Raw genomic sequence first — 17,624 nt, forward strand, 5'->3', positions numbered from 1 at the left:
TCCGCCCATTTCGAGCGCGTGTACAGGTAGGCGGGGCCCGCGAAGGAGACGTCGCGGGCACCGCCGCCTGGAATGGACTTAAAGGGGAACCCCAACGCCGAAAAAAATCGGCGTGGGGTTCCCCCCCCCAAGTCCACAACAGACCCTCGTCCGAGCACGCTACCCGGCCGGCCAGGAAAGGGGGGGCGAGCGAGCGCGCCCCCCCCCTGAGCCGTACCAGGCCACGTGCCCTCAACATGGGGGGTGCCTTGGGGAAGGGGGGGCCGCGCGGCCCCCCCACCCCAAAGCACCTTGTCCCCATGTTGATGAGGACAAGGGCCTCTTCCCGACAACCCTGGCCGTTGGTTGTCGGGGTCTGCGGGCGGGGGGCTTATCGGAATCCGGGAGCCCCCTTTAATAAGGGGGCCCCCGGATACCGGCCCCCCACCCTATGTGAATGAGTATGGGGTACAATGTACCCCTACCCATTCACCTGTGAAATAAAGTACAAAAAAAAACACAACACAGGGAAAAAATATTTTAGTGCACAGCTCCGGGGGTCTTCCGTCTTCGGGGGTCTTCTCCGGACTCCTCCGCTATCTTCTTGTAGCTCTTTTGCTAGCGGAGGAGTCCGGCTTTCTTCCTCCCCGCCGCCGGCCTCTTCTTCCGACTTCGGGGGTCTTGTCCCCCTCTTCGGTTCTTCTGCCGGGCCACCGCGCCTTCTTATAGCTCTTTTGCAGGCGGTGGCCCGGTCTTCTGTCGCCGCCGCCTTCCGTTCTTCTGTCGCCGCCTACTGTTCTTCTGCCGGGCCACCGCGCCTTCTTATAGCTCTTTTAGAGGCGGTGGCCCGGTCTTCTGTCGCCGCCGCCGCCTTCCATTCTTCTCCTTCTTCTCCTGGAGATGTTGACTCGACGATCTCTCCGGCCACAATGCCAGGGACGCGCTCCGCTGCCACTTATATAGTGACAATGGGGCGGTGTCACATGGTATATGTCACATGGGTTGGTCACATGGTGACCCCGCCCCCTTACGATGTCATAGTCCCCATGTGACATCAACCCATGTGACCAACCCATGTGACATATACCATGTGACACCGCCCCATTGTCACTATATAAGTGGCAGCGGAGCGCGTCCCTGGCATTGTGGCCGGAGAGATCGTCGAGTCAACATCTCCAGGAGAAGAAGAAGGAGAAGAAGGGAAGGCGGCGGCGGCGGCGACAGAAGACCGGGCCACCGCCTCTAAAAGAGCTATAAGAAGGCGCGGTGGCCCGGCAGAAGAACAGTAGGCGGCGACAGAAGAACGGAAGGCGGCGGCGACAGAAGACCGGGCCACCGCCTGCAAAAGAGCTATAAGAAGGCGCGGTGGCCCGGCAGAAGAACCGAAGAGGGGGACAAGACCCCCGAAGTCGGAAGAAGAGGCCGGCGGCGGGGAGGAAGAAAGCCGGACTCCTCCGCTAGCAAAAGAGCTACAAGAAGATAGCGGAGGAGTCCGGAGAAGACCCCCGAAGACGGAAGACCCCCGGAGCTGTGCACTAAAATATTTTTTCCCTGTGTTGTGTTTTTTTTGTACTTTATTTCACAGGTGAATGGGTAGGGGTACATTGTACCCCATACTCATTCACATAGGGTGGGGGGCCGGTATCCGGGGGCCCCCTTATTAAAGGGGGCTCCCGGATTCCGATAAGCCCCCCGCCCGCAGACCCCGACAACCAACGGCCAGGGTTGTCGGGAAGAGGCCCTTGTCCTCATCAACATGGGGACAAGGTGCTTTGGGGTGGGGGGGCCGCGCGGCCCCCCCTTCCCCAAGGCACCCCCCATGTTGAGGGCACGCGGCCTGGTACGGCTCAGGGGGGGGGCGCGCTCGCTCGCCCCCCCTTTCCTGGCCGGCCGGGTAGCGTGCTCGGACGAGGGTCTGTTGTGGACTTGGGGGGGGGACCCCCACGCCGATTTTTTTCGGCGTTGGGGTTCCCCTTTAAGTCCATTCCAGGCGGCGGAGCCCACGATGTCTCCGTCGCGGGCCCCGCCTACCTTCACACGCGCTCGAAATGAGCAGACTTCCCTCCGAGCGGGAACAGTTTGCTCATTTCGAAAGTAGCCTACACACGGGCGGACTGTTCGCTCAAACCAAGTTTCAGCGGACAGTTTTTCGGAATTTCCGAAAGACTTTGTCCGTCAAACTGTCCGCTGAAACTGTCCGCTGAAAGCCCACACACGGGCGGACTGTCCGCTGAAACACTGTTCAGCGGACAAAGTTGAGCGAACAGTCCGCCCGTGTGTACGCGGCCATAGAGATTAATTTTGAGACTGGTTACACTTATTTTTTGATTCTAGTGGACTTTTTCACCAATATCATTTGTTTGTTTTGTTTTTTTCAATGCATATTTTCACTTATGGATATAGGTACCTTTAAGCGCTGCACTTATGTATATATGGTAATCTGAACTTGGTTTGTTTGTGTGTCAGCAGCTTGGCTGTGTTTTTCACAGGAATATTGCAGTTTCACAATTTTTTGTATTTATTATTGAATTAGCGTGGTGTTTTTCTTTTCTTTTGTATTAATTCAACTAAGATTACTATGACTACCAAAGTTCAGGACTATCCTCACGTAAGTAGGGGGGCCCAAGGGGGAAAGCCAATATACAGTGAGCTACACTAGTAATCATAACATTTTAATGCAACCACAGCATGGTCAATAACCCTATAGTTCAAGATAACACTAAATATCACAGCCCAGGCCTGCTAGTTGTTACCATAAAGGTAATAGAGCACAGCCAGAAGCCCATAATGAGCATGCGGTCCCCAGCAACCAGGTGGAGACCTGATCACCACCGGGTAAATCCCAGTTGTAAGCGACTGGATGCTTTTACCGCCAACCCCTAAAAAAAAATATATATATATATAGGTTATAGGCCACCTTCAGGTGATGGACACTGGCACATCCTAAGACAGAAAGTCCACTCCCTATATAACGCCTCCCACTACTGGGAGTACCTCAGTTTTTTCGCCAGTGGCTTAGGTGTTGGTCACGAGTAAAGATGTGCTGTGCTGGGCTCCACTGGAGCAATCCTGCTGGGGCCAGCTATGCAGCCGGATCCATTCAAAGTGGCTTTTTAGGCCAAATTGAATGGCACCGGGGCCTTGTGGTGGAAGAAACGAGGTTTAGCCGGTAAAGCTTCTCTTTTTAGAGAGCTGGACCCTGGGATCCAGTGCTTTGGTTTTTTCAGCCGTAAAGTTTTTCTGGTGGGGTCTTTTAGGGGTCCAGGAGTGTGGATCCCCCAATAAAAAGGGGCCCCAGTTCCTGAAGGTTTTTAAATGGAGCCCACTGTGAGGAGTGAAGATTGGGTCTGTTGGTTTCTTATGAATTGTATATGTTGTCATGCCTAAAAGTCACCACTGGGGGCTGTATAGGGCATGTATCTTGTCATGCTTTCCTCAAAAATCACACTGTGTCAGCAGAAGCTGCAGATTCCCTCTGGCTAGCAGCCTCCGGTAAGATTGGGGGGGGATTTCCTTTCCAAAAAACACCCCCCGTCTGGACAAAGCTCTCCCCCTCTCCCAGGATAGGGGTAAGCCAGAACAGTCGGCAATGCCGCTCGGTTTTTCACCGCCCCTGCACGGCGGTTTGTTACTAGGTCTCCTCCTTGCCATCCTCCCCCACACATGCACGCTGTCACATGCCGATCCCGAGGCACTCTTTTGCAAAGAGAGGGGGTGCGATGTGACAGAGCGGGCGGGGCTTAGAGCGGCGTTGGTGTGCAGCAACGTCCAGAGCGGGAGTATGTTTTAAAAGCTCAATTTTTGCTGGCTGCAGCTGTCGGAGGGACACAAGTTTAAGGTTGAACTGGATGGACTTGTGTCTTTTTTCAACCTGACTAACTATGTAACTATGTAAGAGCAAAAAGGGGCATGTAAGAGGTTTGGTGACACAGGCATTCCCTTGGCACATATACTAAAAGCATCAGGCTGAGCATTAATAGCAGTAGCAGTTTCTGGATTATTTGCTCAAGCAGTGGATGCAATTTATTCTGGTAGTACCTCTGTACCTCTGCATTTGTGCATTGAGCTATGATCAGAATTGAAGGTAGAAACACCCCAAAAAAGGGCTCAAGAGGGACTCCTTCAAGCTCAAAAAAGCCTAAACTCATCTCTACAATGGCATCCTCCCCTGAGAGATCTGAAGTGGCTGATCAGAGTGAGCCATCAGGGCCGTCAGGTGTTGCAACTGTTTCCAACACTGCAACCCCTGTCCATGTTACTGAGGAGGTTTTTTCCTCAACGTATTAGGATTGGAGCAGAGGTTAGCGGCTTTAATCGCATTCCCAGAGTGGGACTAAGCATGATAGGTACCCTTCCGTTACCCAGGACCCTCAAACTGAGGAACCGGGGACGGGAGATGATGTATTTTTCTCGAGGGACTGGGAAGAGGCTAGTGACTCCTCTTCTGAGTGGTCAAATGCGGAAGGATCGATGTTAATAATCTGAAAGATTGATGGTACAATCTCTTACTGAATTGGGCCGCTCCACATTTTTGCTACCCTTAACTGAGTTGGTTGATAAACCTACTTCTTGTTCTTGTTTGGGTTCGCTAAAGCCTCCCCGAGCTAAGCATGCTTTTCCTATCCATTCATTGCTGGAATAGCTTATGTATTCTCAGTGGGATCAACCAGATAAGCATTTTTATCCTCCTAAAAAGTTTCCAACACTTTATCCTATGGAGGAAAAGTTTAATAAAAAATGGGAGATACCAGCAATTGATGCTGCTATATCCTATGTGAATAAAAGTTTGACTTGTTCGGTAAACAATGATCAAATGTTTAGGGATCCAATGGATAAGACGTTGGAATTCCTATTAAAGAATACTTTTTCTCTGGCAGGTTCAGTAACTCAGCTGGCGTTGACAGCAATTGGTGTATGTGAATCCTTGAGAGACCAGTTTAAACAGGTGCTCAAGGTTATTCCTGATCACCAGGCCCAAGATTTGGCTGAGCTACCAGGGGTTTTATGTTTTGCAATCGACGCTATGAGAGATTCTATCCTCCAGGCCGCACGCCTTACGCTTGGGTTGGTGCATATGCGTAGAATACTATGGATAAAAAATTGGTCAGCCAAAGTGCCATGCAAAAATCTCCTGGCAAGTTTTACTTTTCGTGGTGAACGGCTGTTTGGGGGTTGATCTGGATATTTAAATTCAAAGAATTTCTAATGGAAAAAGTACTCTTTGGCCAGTTAGGAAAAGGAGTAAGTGTATTTCATTTTAACAAGCCTTTTCTCCAGTGCCAGGAGCATCAGCCTCCAGGCAGTCACGATGGCCTCCACCGTCAAACTCAAGAGGTAAACCTCAGTGTCAACCACAGGGACAAAAGAAGTCCTGGGGAAGGAAACCTGCAAAACAAAATACTAATGCCTCCTTATGAAGGGGCACCCCGCTCACTCGAGTGGGGGGAAGACTTCTGCCGTTCTCAAGGGTCTGGCAGGAAGAGTGTCAAGACAAATGGGTGGCTTCCTCAATAACTCTAGGGTACAAACTAGAGTTCCAAGAGTCCCTGTCTCCTTGTTTTCTCAGATCAAACGTTCCCAGGGATCCAGAGAAAAATAAATCTCTCCTTTTTCTCTCAAAAGTTGATATCGGTGGCCCCCATGGAAGAGCAGGGATTGGGGTTTTATTCAAACCTTTTCATGGTGCCAAAACCAAATGGAGATGTCAGACCCATTCTAGATCTCAAAGATCTAAACTGATTTTTGAATATCTGCTCTTTTCGCATGGAGTCAATCCTATTAGGTAGTCTCCATCCTACCAGGGGGAGAACTTCTGGCGTCAATCGACATCAAGGATGCATACCTCCATGTGCCTATTTTTCCCGCTCACCAGAAATATCTAAATTTCAAGATAGAAAATCTTAATTTTCAGTTTGTAGCTCTGCCTTTTGGACTAGCTACTGCTTCTCAAGTATTTACAAAGGTTCTGGCCCCTCTTCTAGCCAGATTAAGGGCTCGAGGTATAACGATTTTAGCTTACCTAGATGATCTGATCTTGATAGACCAATCGGTAGCCCGCTTAGACCAAAGTATGGTTCTTCCTTAAAACCATCAAGGAGATTGAAATACTTGGGTCTGATCATAGATACAACCAAGAAGAGGGTATTCTTATCCCAGGCAAAGATCAGGGCCATAAGGGAGCTGATTCAGGTAGTCAAGGCAAAGAAGAATCCTTCTATTAGACTTTGCATGAGCTTGTTGGGAAAGATTGTAGCTTCATTTGAGCTCAATTTCATTCGAGACTGCTGCAAAACAGTATGCTATCAGGTTGGAACAAGAAGGTCCAAGCTGTAGATTTCCCAATGTGTTTGTCTCCAAAGGTGCGCCAGAGCCTCAGTTGGTGGTTGATAACCAAGAATCTGCAGAAGAGAAAATCCTTCCTGCTAGTTACCTAGAAGGTGGTAACAACAGATGCCAGCCTTTCGGGTTGGGAGAAGCCCTGGAAGAGGCGACTGTCCAAGGGTTTTGGTCCAGATTAGAATTGCCCATCAATATTCTAGAGATTCGGGCAGCTTGCTTGGCCCTGAGGGCCTGGACGTCCAGGTTACGGAATTTTCCTGTCAGGATCCATTCCGACAATACCACAGCAGTGACCTATATCAGTCACCAAGGGGGCAGGAGAAGTCATGCGGCCCAGAGAGAGGTGAATCATATCCTAACTTGGGCAGAAACAATGTACCTTGCCTATCAGCAGTCTTCATTCCAGGAATAGACAATTGGCAGGCGGACTACTTGAGTCGCCAGCAGTTGTTCCCAGGATAATGGTCTCTTCACCCCGATATCCTCCTGACAACATGTCAAAGATGGAGGATTCCGGACGTAGATCTGTTTGCATCCAGGTTCAATAAAAAGATTGACAACTTTGTGTCAAGAACAAAAGATCCGCTAGCTTGCGGAATAGATCCCTTGGTATTCCAGTGGAATCAGTTTTCACTGATTTATGCTTTCCCTCCTATTCTGCTGCTTCCTCGACTTCGCAGGATCAAGCAGGAAGGGAAATTGGTGATTCTTGTGGCCCAGGAGATCTTGGTATGCAGAGATCATAAAGATGGCGGTAGGGGACCCATGGACCTTACCACCACGTCCAGACCTTCTCTCGCAAGGTCCAGTATTCCATCCTACCTTACAAACGCTAAATTTAATGGTTCGGTTATTGAAACCCACATTCTGAAGAAGCATGGGCTGTCAGGTTCAGTGATAGCTACCTTGGTTAATGCAAGGAAGCCGGCCTCCATAATCATATATTATAGAGTCTGGAAGGCATATGTCTCCTGGTGTGAATCCAGGGGTTGGCACCCCAGGAAATATGTCATAGGTAGAATCCTTGACTTTCTGCAAATGGGGTTAGAAATTAAGTTGGCCTTGAGTACTATCAAAGGCAAGGTCTCGGCCTTAACGGTATTATTACAGTGACCACTTGCTTCGCATTCTTTGGTTTGTAGCTTTATTCAGGGGTTAACGTGGCTTAATCCTCGGGTTAGGTCACCCCTGAACCCTTTGGACTTGAATTTAGTTCTGTCAGTATTATGCCCCTTACGAAATTCCGATGGAAAAAGTCAGATGGGATTATGTTGTTGGAAAATCCGATCGTGTGTGGGCTCTGACTCTTTCTGTCGGAATTTCCGATGGAAAAAGTTTGAGAGCTGGATTTAAAATTTTCCGACAACAAAATCCGATCGGACCTTTTCCAATCGTGTGTAGAGAATTCCGACGCACAAAGTGCCACACATGCTCAGAAAAAAATTGGAGACGAAAGCTATTGGCTACTGGCCTCTATGTAGTCCCATCGTACGTTATGAACGTCACTTCGTTCCGAACAATTGGATTTTCTGACAACTTTGTGCGACCGTGTGTATGCAAGACTAGTTTTGGCCAAAATCCATCTGAAAAAATCAGACGGATTTTGTGGTCAGAATGTCCAACCGTGTGTATGGGGCATTACAGAAACAGCCTTTTGAGCCAATACAACATATTCCCTTGGTCCTTTTGACAAGGAAACTAGTTTTTCTGGTAGCCATATCTTCTGTAAGAAGGGTATCATAGTTGGCTTCTCTTTCTTCTTTCATCCTCATCCTAACTTCCTACCGAAGGTAGTGTCAAGTTTTCATTTAAACAAGGATATTCTTCTACCTTCATTTTTTACAGAACCCGGTTCTATGGAAGAAAAGTCACGACAGATTCGAAAAACTGATGTTTTGTATGTATTGCTTGAAGGTCCTAAAAGAGGACAGGAAGCATCGAAATCTACTATTTCTAAATGGATTTAACAAGTAATTGTTCAAGCTTTTGGTTTAAAGAGGAAGATTCTACCTTTTCAAATAAAAACACACTCCACAAGGGCTGTTAGTGCTTCGTGGGCAGTGTATCACCAAGCCTCCATGGCTCAAATCTGCAAGGCCACAACTTGGTCTTCAGTCCATACATTTATCAGATTCAATCATGTGGATGTAAAAAGTCATGACCATATCAGCATTACAAGTCCTCTGATCTCATGGTGCCCTACTTTTTGTTGTGTCTCCTTCCCTTCAGTTGGCATTGCTCTGGGACATCCCACATAGTAATTACTATGGCTCTGTGTTCCATGATATACGATTAAGAAAATAGGATTTTTATAACAGCACACCTGTAAAATCCTTTTTTTTTTAAGTACATCACAGGACACATAGGTCCCTCCCCTTTTTCTGTTATACACATGTATTGCTTTGCTACAAAAACTGAAGTACTCCCAGTAGTGGGAGGGTTATATAGCGAGTGGACTTCCTGTCTTAGGGTGTGCCAGTGTCCATCACCTTAAGGTGGCCTATAACCCACATAGTCATGGGCGTCCGCAGGTAGGGGCAAGGGGGGGCAAGTGCCCCCCCTGGAATCAGGGATCGGATCAGGAGTGATTACCCCTATAACCCCTTTCTGTCACCCCCTCTCTCTCTCTCACCTCTCTGTCTTTTTCACCCCCCCTCTGTCACCCCGTCTCTCTCTGTCACCCCCTCTGTCTCTTTCTGTCACCCCCCTCTCTCTCTCTATCACCCCCCACATGTATGCAGTTTCTGACAGTCTCTTGTGCCATGTCCGCAGTCTCTTGAGCCATGTATGCAGTTTCTGACAGTCTCTTGCGCTATATATGCAGTCTCTGGTCATCTCTTGTGCCATGTCCGCAGTCTCTTACAGTCTCTTGAGCCATGTATGCAGTCACTGACAGTCTCTTGGGCCATGTATGCCATCTCTGACAGTCCCTTGGGCCATGTTCGCAGTCTGACAGTCCCTTGGGCCATGTCCGCAGTCTCTATCAGTCCCTTGGGCCATGTCCGCAGTCTCTAACAGTCTCTTGGGCCATGTCTGCTGTCTCTGACCATCACCTGTACTATGTCTGCAGTCTATGACCGTGATAATGACAGTGTCGAAAAGGGTCAGAGCATGGGTGACCTTAAAATGATGCCCCTCCCTGAAAAAAGTTCTGGGGACGCCCATGCACATAGTAATTACTATGGCTCTGTGTCCCCTGATGTATTTTAACTAAAAGGATTTTACAGGTAAGCTGTTATAAAAATCCAATTTTTTTCACTGGATACTTACCACCTTAAATTAGTTGATTATTTGATTGTTTGATTACAAGAGCACAGTATTTTTGTACATAAAGCACTATACTATATTGTGTTTATCACATTATGAAGCAGACATTAAACAAGGCATATCTGTTGAAAGAAAGTAGTATTAATTTAAAGACGAACATATATATTATAAGATATTTACAATATTGATCATATTGTAAGATAGCAACTTAACAGCAATTAGGGCCCATTCACACCAGCAGTGTTAGGTTGTGTTTGGCTCCATTGCCCAATGCAGTCCCAAGCATCCCTATAGTTTAAGTTCACACCAATGCATTGCGTTGGTTTGCACTAACAAAAAAATAGCTGGCATTTTTACACCGTGCGATCTGGCATGCTGAATGCATCACAAAGTGCTGGAGCACTAAGTAATAACAATAGAAGTAAAAAGACAAGAAAACACTGCAGTGTGTTTTAAAACTGTGGTGTGAATGGACCCTTGCAGAGAAGAATAATGTTTTTAATTCATCTATTCCCTTTGATAACAACATAAATATAAACTATAGAGTTGGTATACTTTGAAAAACGAGACACCCAGCTTGCTAGGATGTTGCCCTAATCAAGATTCTGTTCATCCTAACCTGTTTTAAATCACTTTCCTAGCGACATCAGGACAACCTATTTGGAACATCACAGCTTTGCCCAACAGCCACTGGGCAAACATCACCTGGATGCATAACTTGGGGCCTGGCTCTGAGTTTATGGTTGAGTATATTGATAGTAAGCATCACTTCAGCATGTGTATTGTGTGTAGCCATAATGGATTTTTTTAGCTACTACATACAATCACCTACTGCTGCACCCATGACTGAGCAAAGCACAAAAAGGCACTTCAGGAGCACATTCCCAGAAGAACAGGTCAGCAATTGCTTTGCAATATCAAAAATCCTATGTACTTACCCAACTTTGCTTGCTCTAATAAGCATAGTTATAAGGCGGTTAATGTGACGTTCAACAAACATTATTGGCGGTGGATCAATCATTGAAGTTTGAAACCAAGAAGATTTACCTGCAATGAATGTGTGGTGAATGTCAGCTTTATTACTTTATAAATCTGACCTTAAGTTTCCTGCTCCTGGAGTGTCTATTTTGCATTTAATCAGCTTATAATATCAGGTTAAGTGCTATGTCTTCACATAGAAATCTATAGGAACTTTCATCATATGTTTTTGAGAGTAAAAAAACTATACCAACTTACAAGAGCATATATCTTTTTTTTTGGTGTGTTAACATGATTTGAAAATACCACAGCTCCAAATTTGCAAAACTATCTTTAAAAAAATATTCGAGACCAACAACACATTACTTATCTAAAAGCGCAGAAGGATGTTTTCACCTTTCTCTGGGGTGGAAGTTCCTATATATGACTGTGAGTTTGATATATTATATATACAGTATATATAAGGTGGCCAGTTGCTTATGGTAAATGAATGTGTTTGGCATGGCATTTTGCCCATTCATTATGTTTTCTTACAGTTAAAAAAGGTCTTGTCACCTCATATATCAAAGAGTTTTTGGCTGATATGCATTGCGCTGAATTTGCTTTGCGTGTGTGTTCATTTGTCATGCTTCATGCCAACAGCTTCCATATTGTTTACTACTGACAGACAGAGCCACATGGATGCACTAGTGCTGAAGTGACTTTAAAAATGGAAGTGTCTTCTAATGTTTTGAGCATAGATTAAATAAATGATAAACATTGTGCACACTTGTGGTGTACAGACTGCAATGCAGACGTCTGCTACAATGATGTTTTTAATGGTTTTCCACTTAGAGAGATTGTATGGGATCAGTTACCTGTAGTAGAAGGTTTTGGAACACTATACAAAGAATTGTATAAAACAAGTGGTCAATATGTCTAGATGCCAGGTTTATGCATATGTGTATTGTGCACGTCTATATCTATATAAAAATATCAAATATGGTATATATAGTGGATCAGGTTCATATGATAAAATTATGTAAAATAGATAGAAGGTTTTGCACATGCCATAATACAGTGATGCAGCCTAAAATACAGGCTCCCATTCCCTATAAGGCCTTTAATTTATATTTTATTTTTGCAAAATCGTGTGGAAAACAGCACTGTCTAATAATCCTTATAATATATTGTGATAGTGATAGGAATTGAAAAATGAATGAAAAATGAATGAAGTGAATAAATAAAAAAATGATAAAAAAGAAAAAATCCTGCTGCAACTCAATGTGAGATACACACAATACAATCCAAATCTATAAACCAAAGCTGCGCTGAATTTTAAAAAAAATATAAAAAACTATATACCCTTAAAGCGGGAGTCTGCCGGGACTCCGTGTTTTTTTTTTTTTTTAAAGTCAGCAGCTACAAATACTGCAGCTGCTGACTTTTAAAATAGTGACACTTACCTGTCCAGCGCGCCCGCGATGTCGGCACCCGAAGCCGATCTCTAGATCGACACTCGAGTGCTGCCGCCGCCATCTTGGGTATGGGAATAAGGAAATGGAGCCTTTCGGCTTCATTTCCCGGTTCCCTACTGCGCATGCGCGAGCCGCGCTGCGCAATGAGGACGGTCCCCGCTGCCTCTGGGATCTGTGTGTTTCCCAGCAGGCAGCGGGGCACTTGCGGAAGGAGGCGGGCACTTGCGGAAAGGGGCGTAATGTACGCCCCTTTCCGCAGAGAGCTAGCCCGGAAGTGGGTGCAGTTACCTGGATTATCCAGGTAACTGCACCCCCCTCCCCCCTGAAAGGTGCCAATCGTGGCGCCGGAGGGGGGGAGGAATCCGATGAGCGGAAGGTCCATTTTAGGGTGGACCTCCGCTTTAAGTAAATATATATATTATAACGTGTAACTGCAAAATATTGATCTTAACGTGCAACCAAAAAATTAAATTAATTAAAATGACAATCTTAATCACACAAATATAATTGTGAATTAATACACTAACAGTGAAAAAATAAAAAAAGATTTTTTTAAATAATAAAATGTGAATAAATAAAAAATAGTTCTCAAAAATTGCAGGGGTAAAACTTCAGTCCTCAAAAGTGACACCGCACACAACACCCTCAGAGAAGTGCCAGGGTACACCAAGGGAAAGTCCTCCACCAATGAAATTACTGCCGCTTACCAGCTGGCTAGATCTCTTTTTAAGGAGATCTAATATGCACGTGGTTTATCCCCCAACCTGGGCTTCTGTACAGGGTTATGCACAATATGTCCCGATGTTCCACTTGAACCAGCATAAACACTCCCATTCTAATTATTCCTCACGGCCATATTGATAGGTGCTCATTAAATCAGATAAAAACAAAAGGGATCCCATAGCATAATTCCATAAAAAACGTTCAAACAAATGTGTCAATCATGCACTTACATTATTGTTGTACATACAAAAGCGTATATCATGTGTTTGAGCCGGTCGGCTCTCTCTAGCTGCCCGTCGCTTCCGGTACAGACGGGGAACAGTGGTGACATCAGCACGCCGCTCAATTTTTGCATATGAATAAAGGAAATACTGTGGTTTATGTCTTCTACTTTAGAAATTCTACTTTATGTAAAGTGCATTGCAAGTCCCATTCCATACCAAAATAGTAGAAGTTCCCTGCTCCCTTCTAGGATGCCATGCCATGAATTAAATTAGAAATTAGGCTAGCTTAAAGAAGAAATCTTTTCATAGGTCAGTCTTAATACAGAAAATGATGCCCTCACTGACATAATAATTGACTGAAAGATTGTGGAAAATAATGCTACTCATATTAAATTTAAAGTAGAAATTCAACAATTTTTATTCTTATCATAAAGCAGGGAAAGGTTGGAACATTTGACAAGCTTTATTGCTGTCTGTGTCCCCTTGGGGAGGTTTATCATCATTTTCTTTTCCAAAAAAAGCACCTGATAACTGCTTTCTGACCATGCACTGTAGTCTTACTGCTACAGTGCGGACCGGCTGCACAGAATCACATAAATATACCTGATTGTTTTTTCTCCATCCATCTGGTTGTGTTCTCCCTGGCTCTCTTAGATGCCCATCAATGGGTCCTGGCCAATAACTCATGGCTGGAACCCACCGATCATTGGAGCCGAAGATCAGAGAGAGATCTGTGTTGGTGAACAACACAGATCTCTCTACTGACAGCAGTGATGTGGAGGTTTTTGTCTCCCTGCAAAGCAGGGAATGAAAACTGTTACATCCCTTAGCTAAAACAGCACAAAGTTAACACAATAACACTTGCTAGGCACACAGATAACTGTTTGATTGTGCCAGATTTTAATCCCTTCCTACCCAACTTCATTAGTACAGTGGCAGTGCATATTTTTAGCAGTGAGCACAGTATTAGTGTCAGTGGAGATGACAGTGTCAGTTAGTCAGTGTCCACAACACTGTCGGTTAGTGTCAGACTTCCTGCCGCACTATCACAGTCCGGATATATAAGTCACTGATCACTTGGAAAAAACATTCCAGTATATATACCATCACTTGTAGACACTATAACTTTCATGCAAACCAATTAATATACACTTATTGGGTTCTTTTTTTTTTACCAAAAGCATGTAGCAAAATACAGCAGAATACATTTTGTCCTAAATTGATGAAGACTTTTTTTTTTTTTATTGAATATGTTTGGATAGGTTTTATAGCAAAAAGTAAAAAATATTGTTTTGTTTTGTTTTTCCCCCCTATTTTTCGATCTTTTATCGTATTATAGCACAAAAAATAGGAAAAAATGTGATTAAATAGCAAAGAAAGCTCTATTTGCGTGAAAAAAATTGTATAAATCTAATTTGTGTACAGTGTTGCATGACCATGCAAAAAAAAAGCATTGTGTTTGTACCTCTGTAGAAACTAGGCAAGGGGTGGGAACTAAATTAGGGTTGTTTGTTTATGTTTACATGTAAGATTTTTACATTTTGAGCATTGTGATAAGCAATTTTTACAGCAAGAATGTTTGATAGCACAGTTTCTTTTATTAAAGCCTTTATCTGTGCGTATGTGGGTCTGCAGCACATTGCATGAAACTTTTGCTCTGGCTTTCCTCTCCATCTCCTGCTGTCAACTCAGCCGACATTCATCCTTAGCTCTTTCCTATCAGGTAATAACATGAACAGAACTGTTCCCGTTAAGGGTCATCCCCCCTCAATTCAGCTGTCTGACCTGGTCCCCGGGATGACCTACCGAGTACGGGTTTATTCCCGGGAGCACCACTCAGTCACAAGCCCATACGTGACGTTCGAGACCAGCTCAGGTGAGGGCTTTGTGTTCCTTCAATGGAAACACAGGTACAATCTTTCTGATCTTTGTAATGGCAAAAATAGTTTGTAAAACAAAATTAAAATTGAAAAGTACTACAGTTTTTATACGATAAGGTTGTAAAGGGGAAAGGTATACTTTGGGATGTTTTTACATTTTGTGGATAATACATTGCATACAGTCTGTAAGGTTCCTCTACCTCTGTTTTTCCAATCTGTCTATCTACTTATCTATTTGTACTTCTGTATCTATCTACTCAGCTGTGTGTGACTTTATGACAAATGTCAAATTTTGTCAATTATATATATATATATATATATATATATAGATATATATTGCTCAATATAATGCAGTAGTTTTTAATGTGTGCAAAATTGAACCAGTTTACCTTTACTTTTACCCAGTCAATAATTTTTGGGTGGTCATTTGCATTTTATATGTTCTTTACAGGCTTATTGAGGCTATTAAGGCAGTTCAAAAAGCACAGCATAGTTCAGTACATAATAGCAAGCAATTAGAAATTATCTTTAATTGCACTAAAAAAATACAGTTAAATTGGTTGCTCTGGATTAATATTTTGTTAAACAAGCTTGTTCATTGATGAAGCATAAAATGGTGTGGTGCATTTGAGACTTGCTGAGTGACATCAAGCTGCTTTAATCAGTTTTAAATGTAAGCTTCTATTTTTTAGTGTATGCTAATACCTTCTTGATTAGTGCTCCACACATCTTCCTTGTTTGATTAAGCTTTAATATTTGTTAACAGGAAGCCACATTTTTATTGCAAAATATCTGACTTTCTATTAAGTGATGAGTTAAAAATATAATAGTAGAAAAAATATCTTCCATACCAAACTGCAAAATATGTTTGTGAATATGCCCTCCCATTTAATTAAGTGTAGGAGTATTTGTGATTTTATTGGTAAACTAGATTTTCTTTAAATCATATGCTGTGAATAAATGTTTTATATCTAATGTTGTTTTATACATAAGTTTCTTGCAAAATGTGTTTTGTAAATATGCATACGTATGTACATTTTTTCCACACATTTTTGTTCTATTACTTTAGGCTAAGTTCTGTTTTTTTCTCCTTTACTGTTTTGATTGTCTAACTACAGAGGTTCCTTTCTTCGATCCTCAACAGCCCCCCTAAAAAACCTGGTTACTTGGTCTCTTCATATGAGCTCCAGAGAAACTGTGTGATTGACCCATACATACCCACCTTCTATCCTGTAAAGAGACTCTAAAAAGACTACTGTCTGAGTTGAAGGACAAGGTTGGGGCTCTGTCTTCTACAGTCCTGATGATATACAAGCTTTCATTATTCTTTAAATACTGTTTAAACTGTTTTCTTCCTCGTGTGGGTTATGTATTATTTGTTGTACATAAACATTGCTGTTTGCCATGTTTACACCAAGTATAGTTCTCATATATGACTGATGTTTTTCTACTTCTGGCAGCTTACACAAAAAACCAAGTAGACATTGCCACTCAAGGCTGGTTCATTGGGCTCATGTGTGCTGTTGCTCTGCTTGTACTTATCCTGTTGATTGTGTGCTTCATTAAGAGGAGTCGAGGAGGCAAATATCCAGGTAAGTAGAACATTTTTGGCTGCATCGCAGATGTGTGTAAAAATGTGTGGTCTTCATCTAGGTTTAAACAGGGGGGGCCCATTAATAGAAAACGTAAACAAACCCTGATAAAATGCATTTTTTTTTTTTAAATCGTCTTTTTAGCAGTAACCTCAAACATTGCTTAATGGATTAGATTAGCCATACAAATATACTGTACCTCCTATATAGTGTATTGTAGGCACCTGTTTCCGAACATAGTGCGTACCACCAGGTTGGATCCGTCTTTCCGTAATGATTGAAGAAAGTGTAGAATTTTTTGTAGACAGAAGCTCTCCACGGGGGTATCTCCAAACTGCCTGTGACGTGCGAGGGAGGATGTAGTCCTCTGTGATCTAAGTAGTCGCCTATGTGGTATAGTCCTTTGTTTACCCACCATTCAAATCTATTGGGCTGCATGCCAGGGGGGAACAAGGGATTGCCAAAGAGTGGGGCCACGGGGGGGGGGGTATGTGCTGACCATAGGGGCCATCTCCTGCAACTCATTTCTCAAATGCATAAGAAAAGGGAAAGCAATGGACTCAAAATAGCTTTATGGTGCTTTTGGGAAGTCCAAAGCATGAGGTCCATTGCCAGCGGAGTGCACGCTTGGGACTCCAATGAGACCCACTCAGGGCAGTAGTGATGACTGTGGAGCTGAAATAGTTGTGCCAACTGTGCTGCCATATAAAACTTCCGAAACTCAGGCACCCCCATACCCCCCAGGTCTTTGGACACATACATCATAGCGTGAGATATTCTAGGACCTTTGGTACCCCAGATTTAATGGAGGATTTTAGAATGGAAATGGTACATTACCACCACGGAACTTGTATAGACAGGGTTCAAATGTAATATAATAATCAGTCATTTTAACTGATGCGATTCTTCCTATCCATAACAAATTCATATCAGACCATGTCTTCACGTCTTCGAGTAATCGAGCAAACACGGGAGGGTAATTAGCTTTATATAGTAAGGGTGCATCGAAAGTCAGTTTGATAACCCAGATAAGAGAGAGACGACTGTTGCCTCGAAAAAGGAAATTGAGATTTGATGCTCTAAAGAGTTGAAGTTGGTTCTGATTTATCGTGATTGATTAGCAGGGCGGAAATTTTCCAGAATTGATTTAATAAGGGTAAGAGATTTTGTAGTGTGGTATGGGAG

The 17,624-nt window shown here is 43.8% G+C and overlaps 1 protein-coding gene across 19 annotated transcripts in view; it reads left to right on the top strand.

Annotated features, from left to right (window-relative positions):
• Positions 1-17,624, top strand: part of NFASC (neurofascin) — a 259,426-nt gene that overhangs the window by 226,566 nt on the left and 15,236 nt on the right. For 8 of the 19 annotated variants that reach the window (XM_077481264.1, XM_077481260.1, XM_077481269.1 and 5 more), the window contains 3 exons: positions 10,227-10,343; positions 14,691-14,843; positions 16,308-16,439. In XM_077481264.1, coding sequence (XP_077337390.1) covers positions 10,227-10,343; positions 14,691-14,843; positions 16,308-16,439 — 402 coding nt within the window. Of the gene's footprint in view, positions 1-10,226; positions 10,344-14,690; positions 14,844-15,965; positions 16,124-16,307; positions 16,440-17,624 lie in introns of those variants that run through there. The other 11 variants (XM_077481270.1, XM_077481271.1, XM_077481274.1 and 8 more) reach the window with 4 other exon arrangements.

Source organism: Lithobates pipiens, unplaced genomic scaffold, assembly GCF_037356315.1.
Source record: "Lithobates pipiens isolate NorthernLeopardFrog02 unplaced genomic scaffold, aLitPip1_a1.2 Scaffold_16, whole genome shotgun sequence".
Lineage (NCBI taxonomy): Eukaryota > Metazoa > Chordata > Amphibia > Anura > Ranidae > Lithobates > Lithobates pipiens.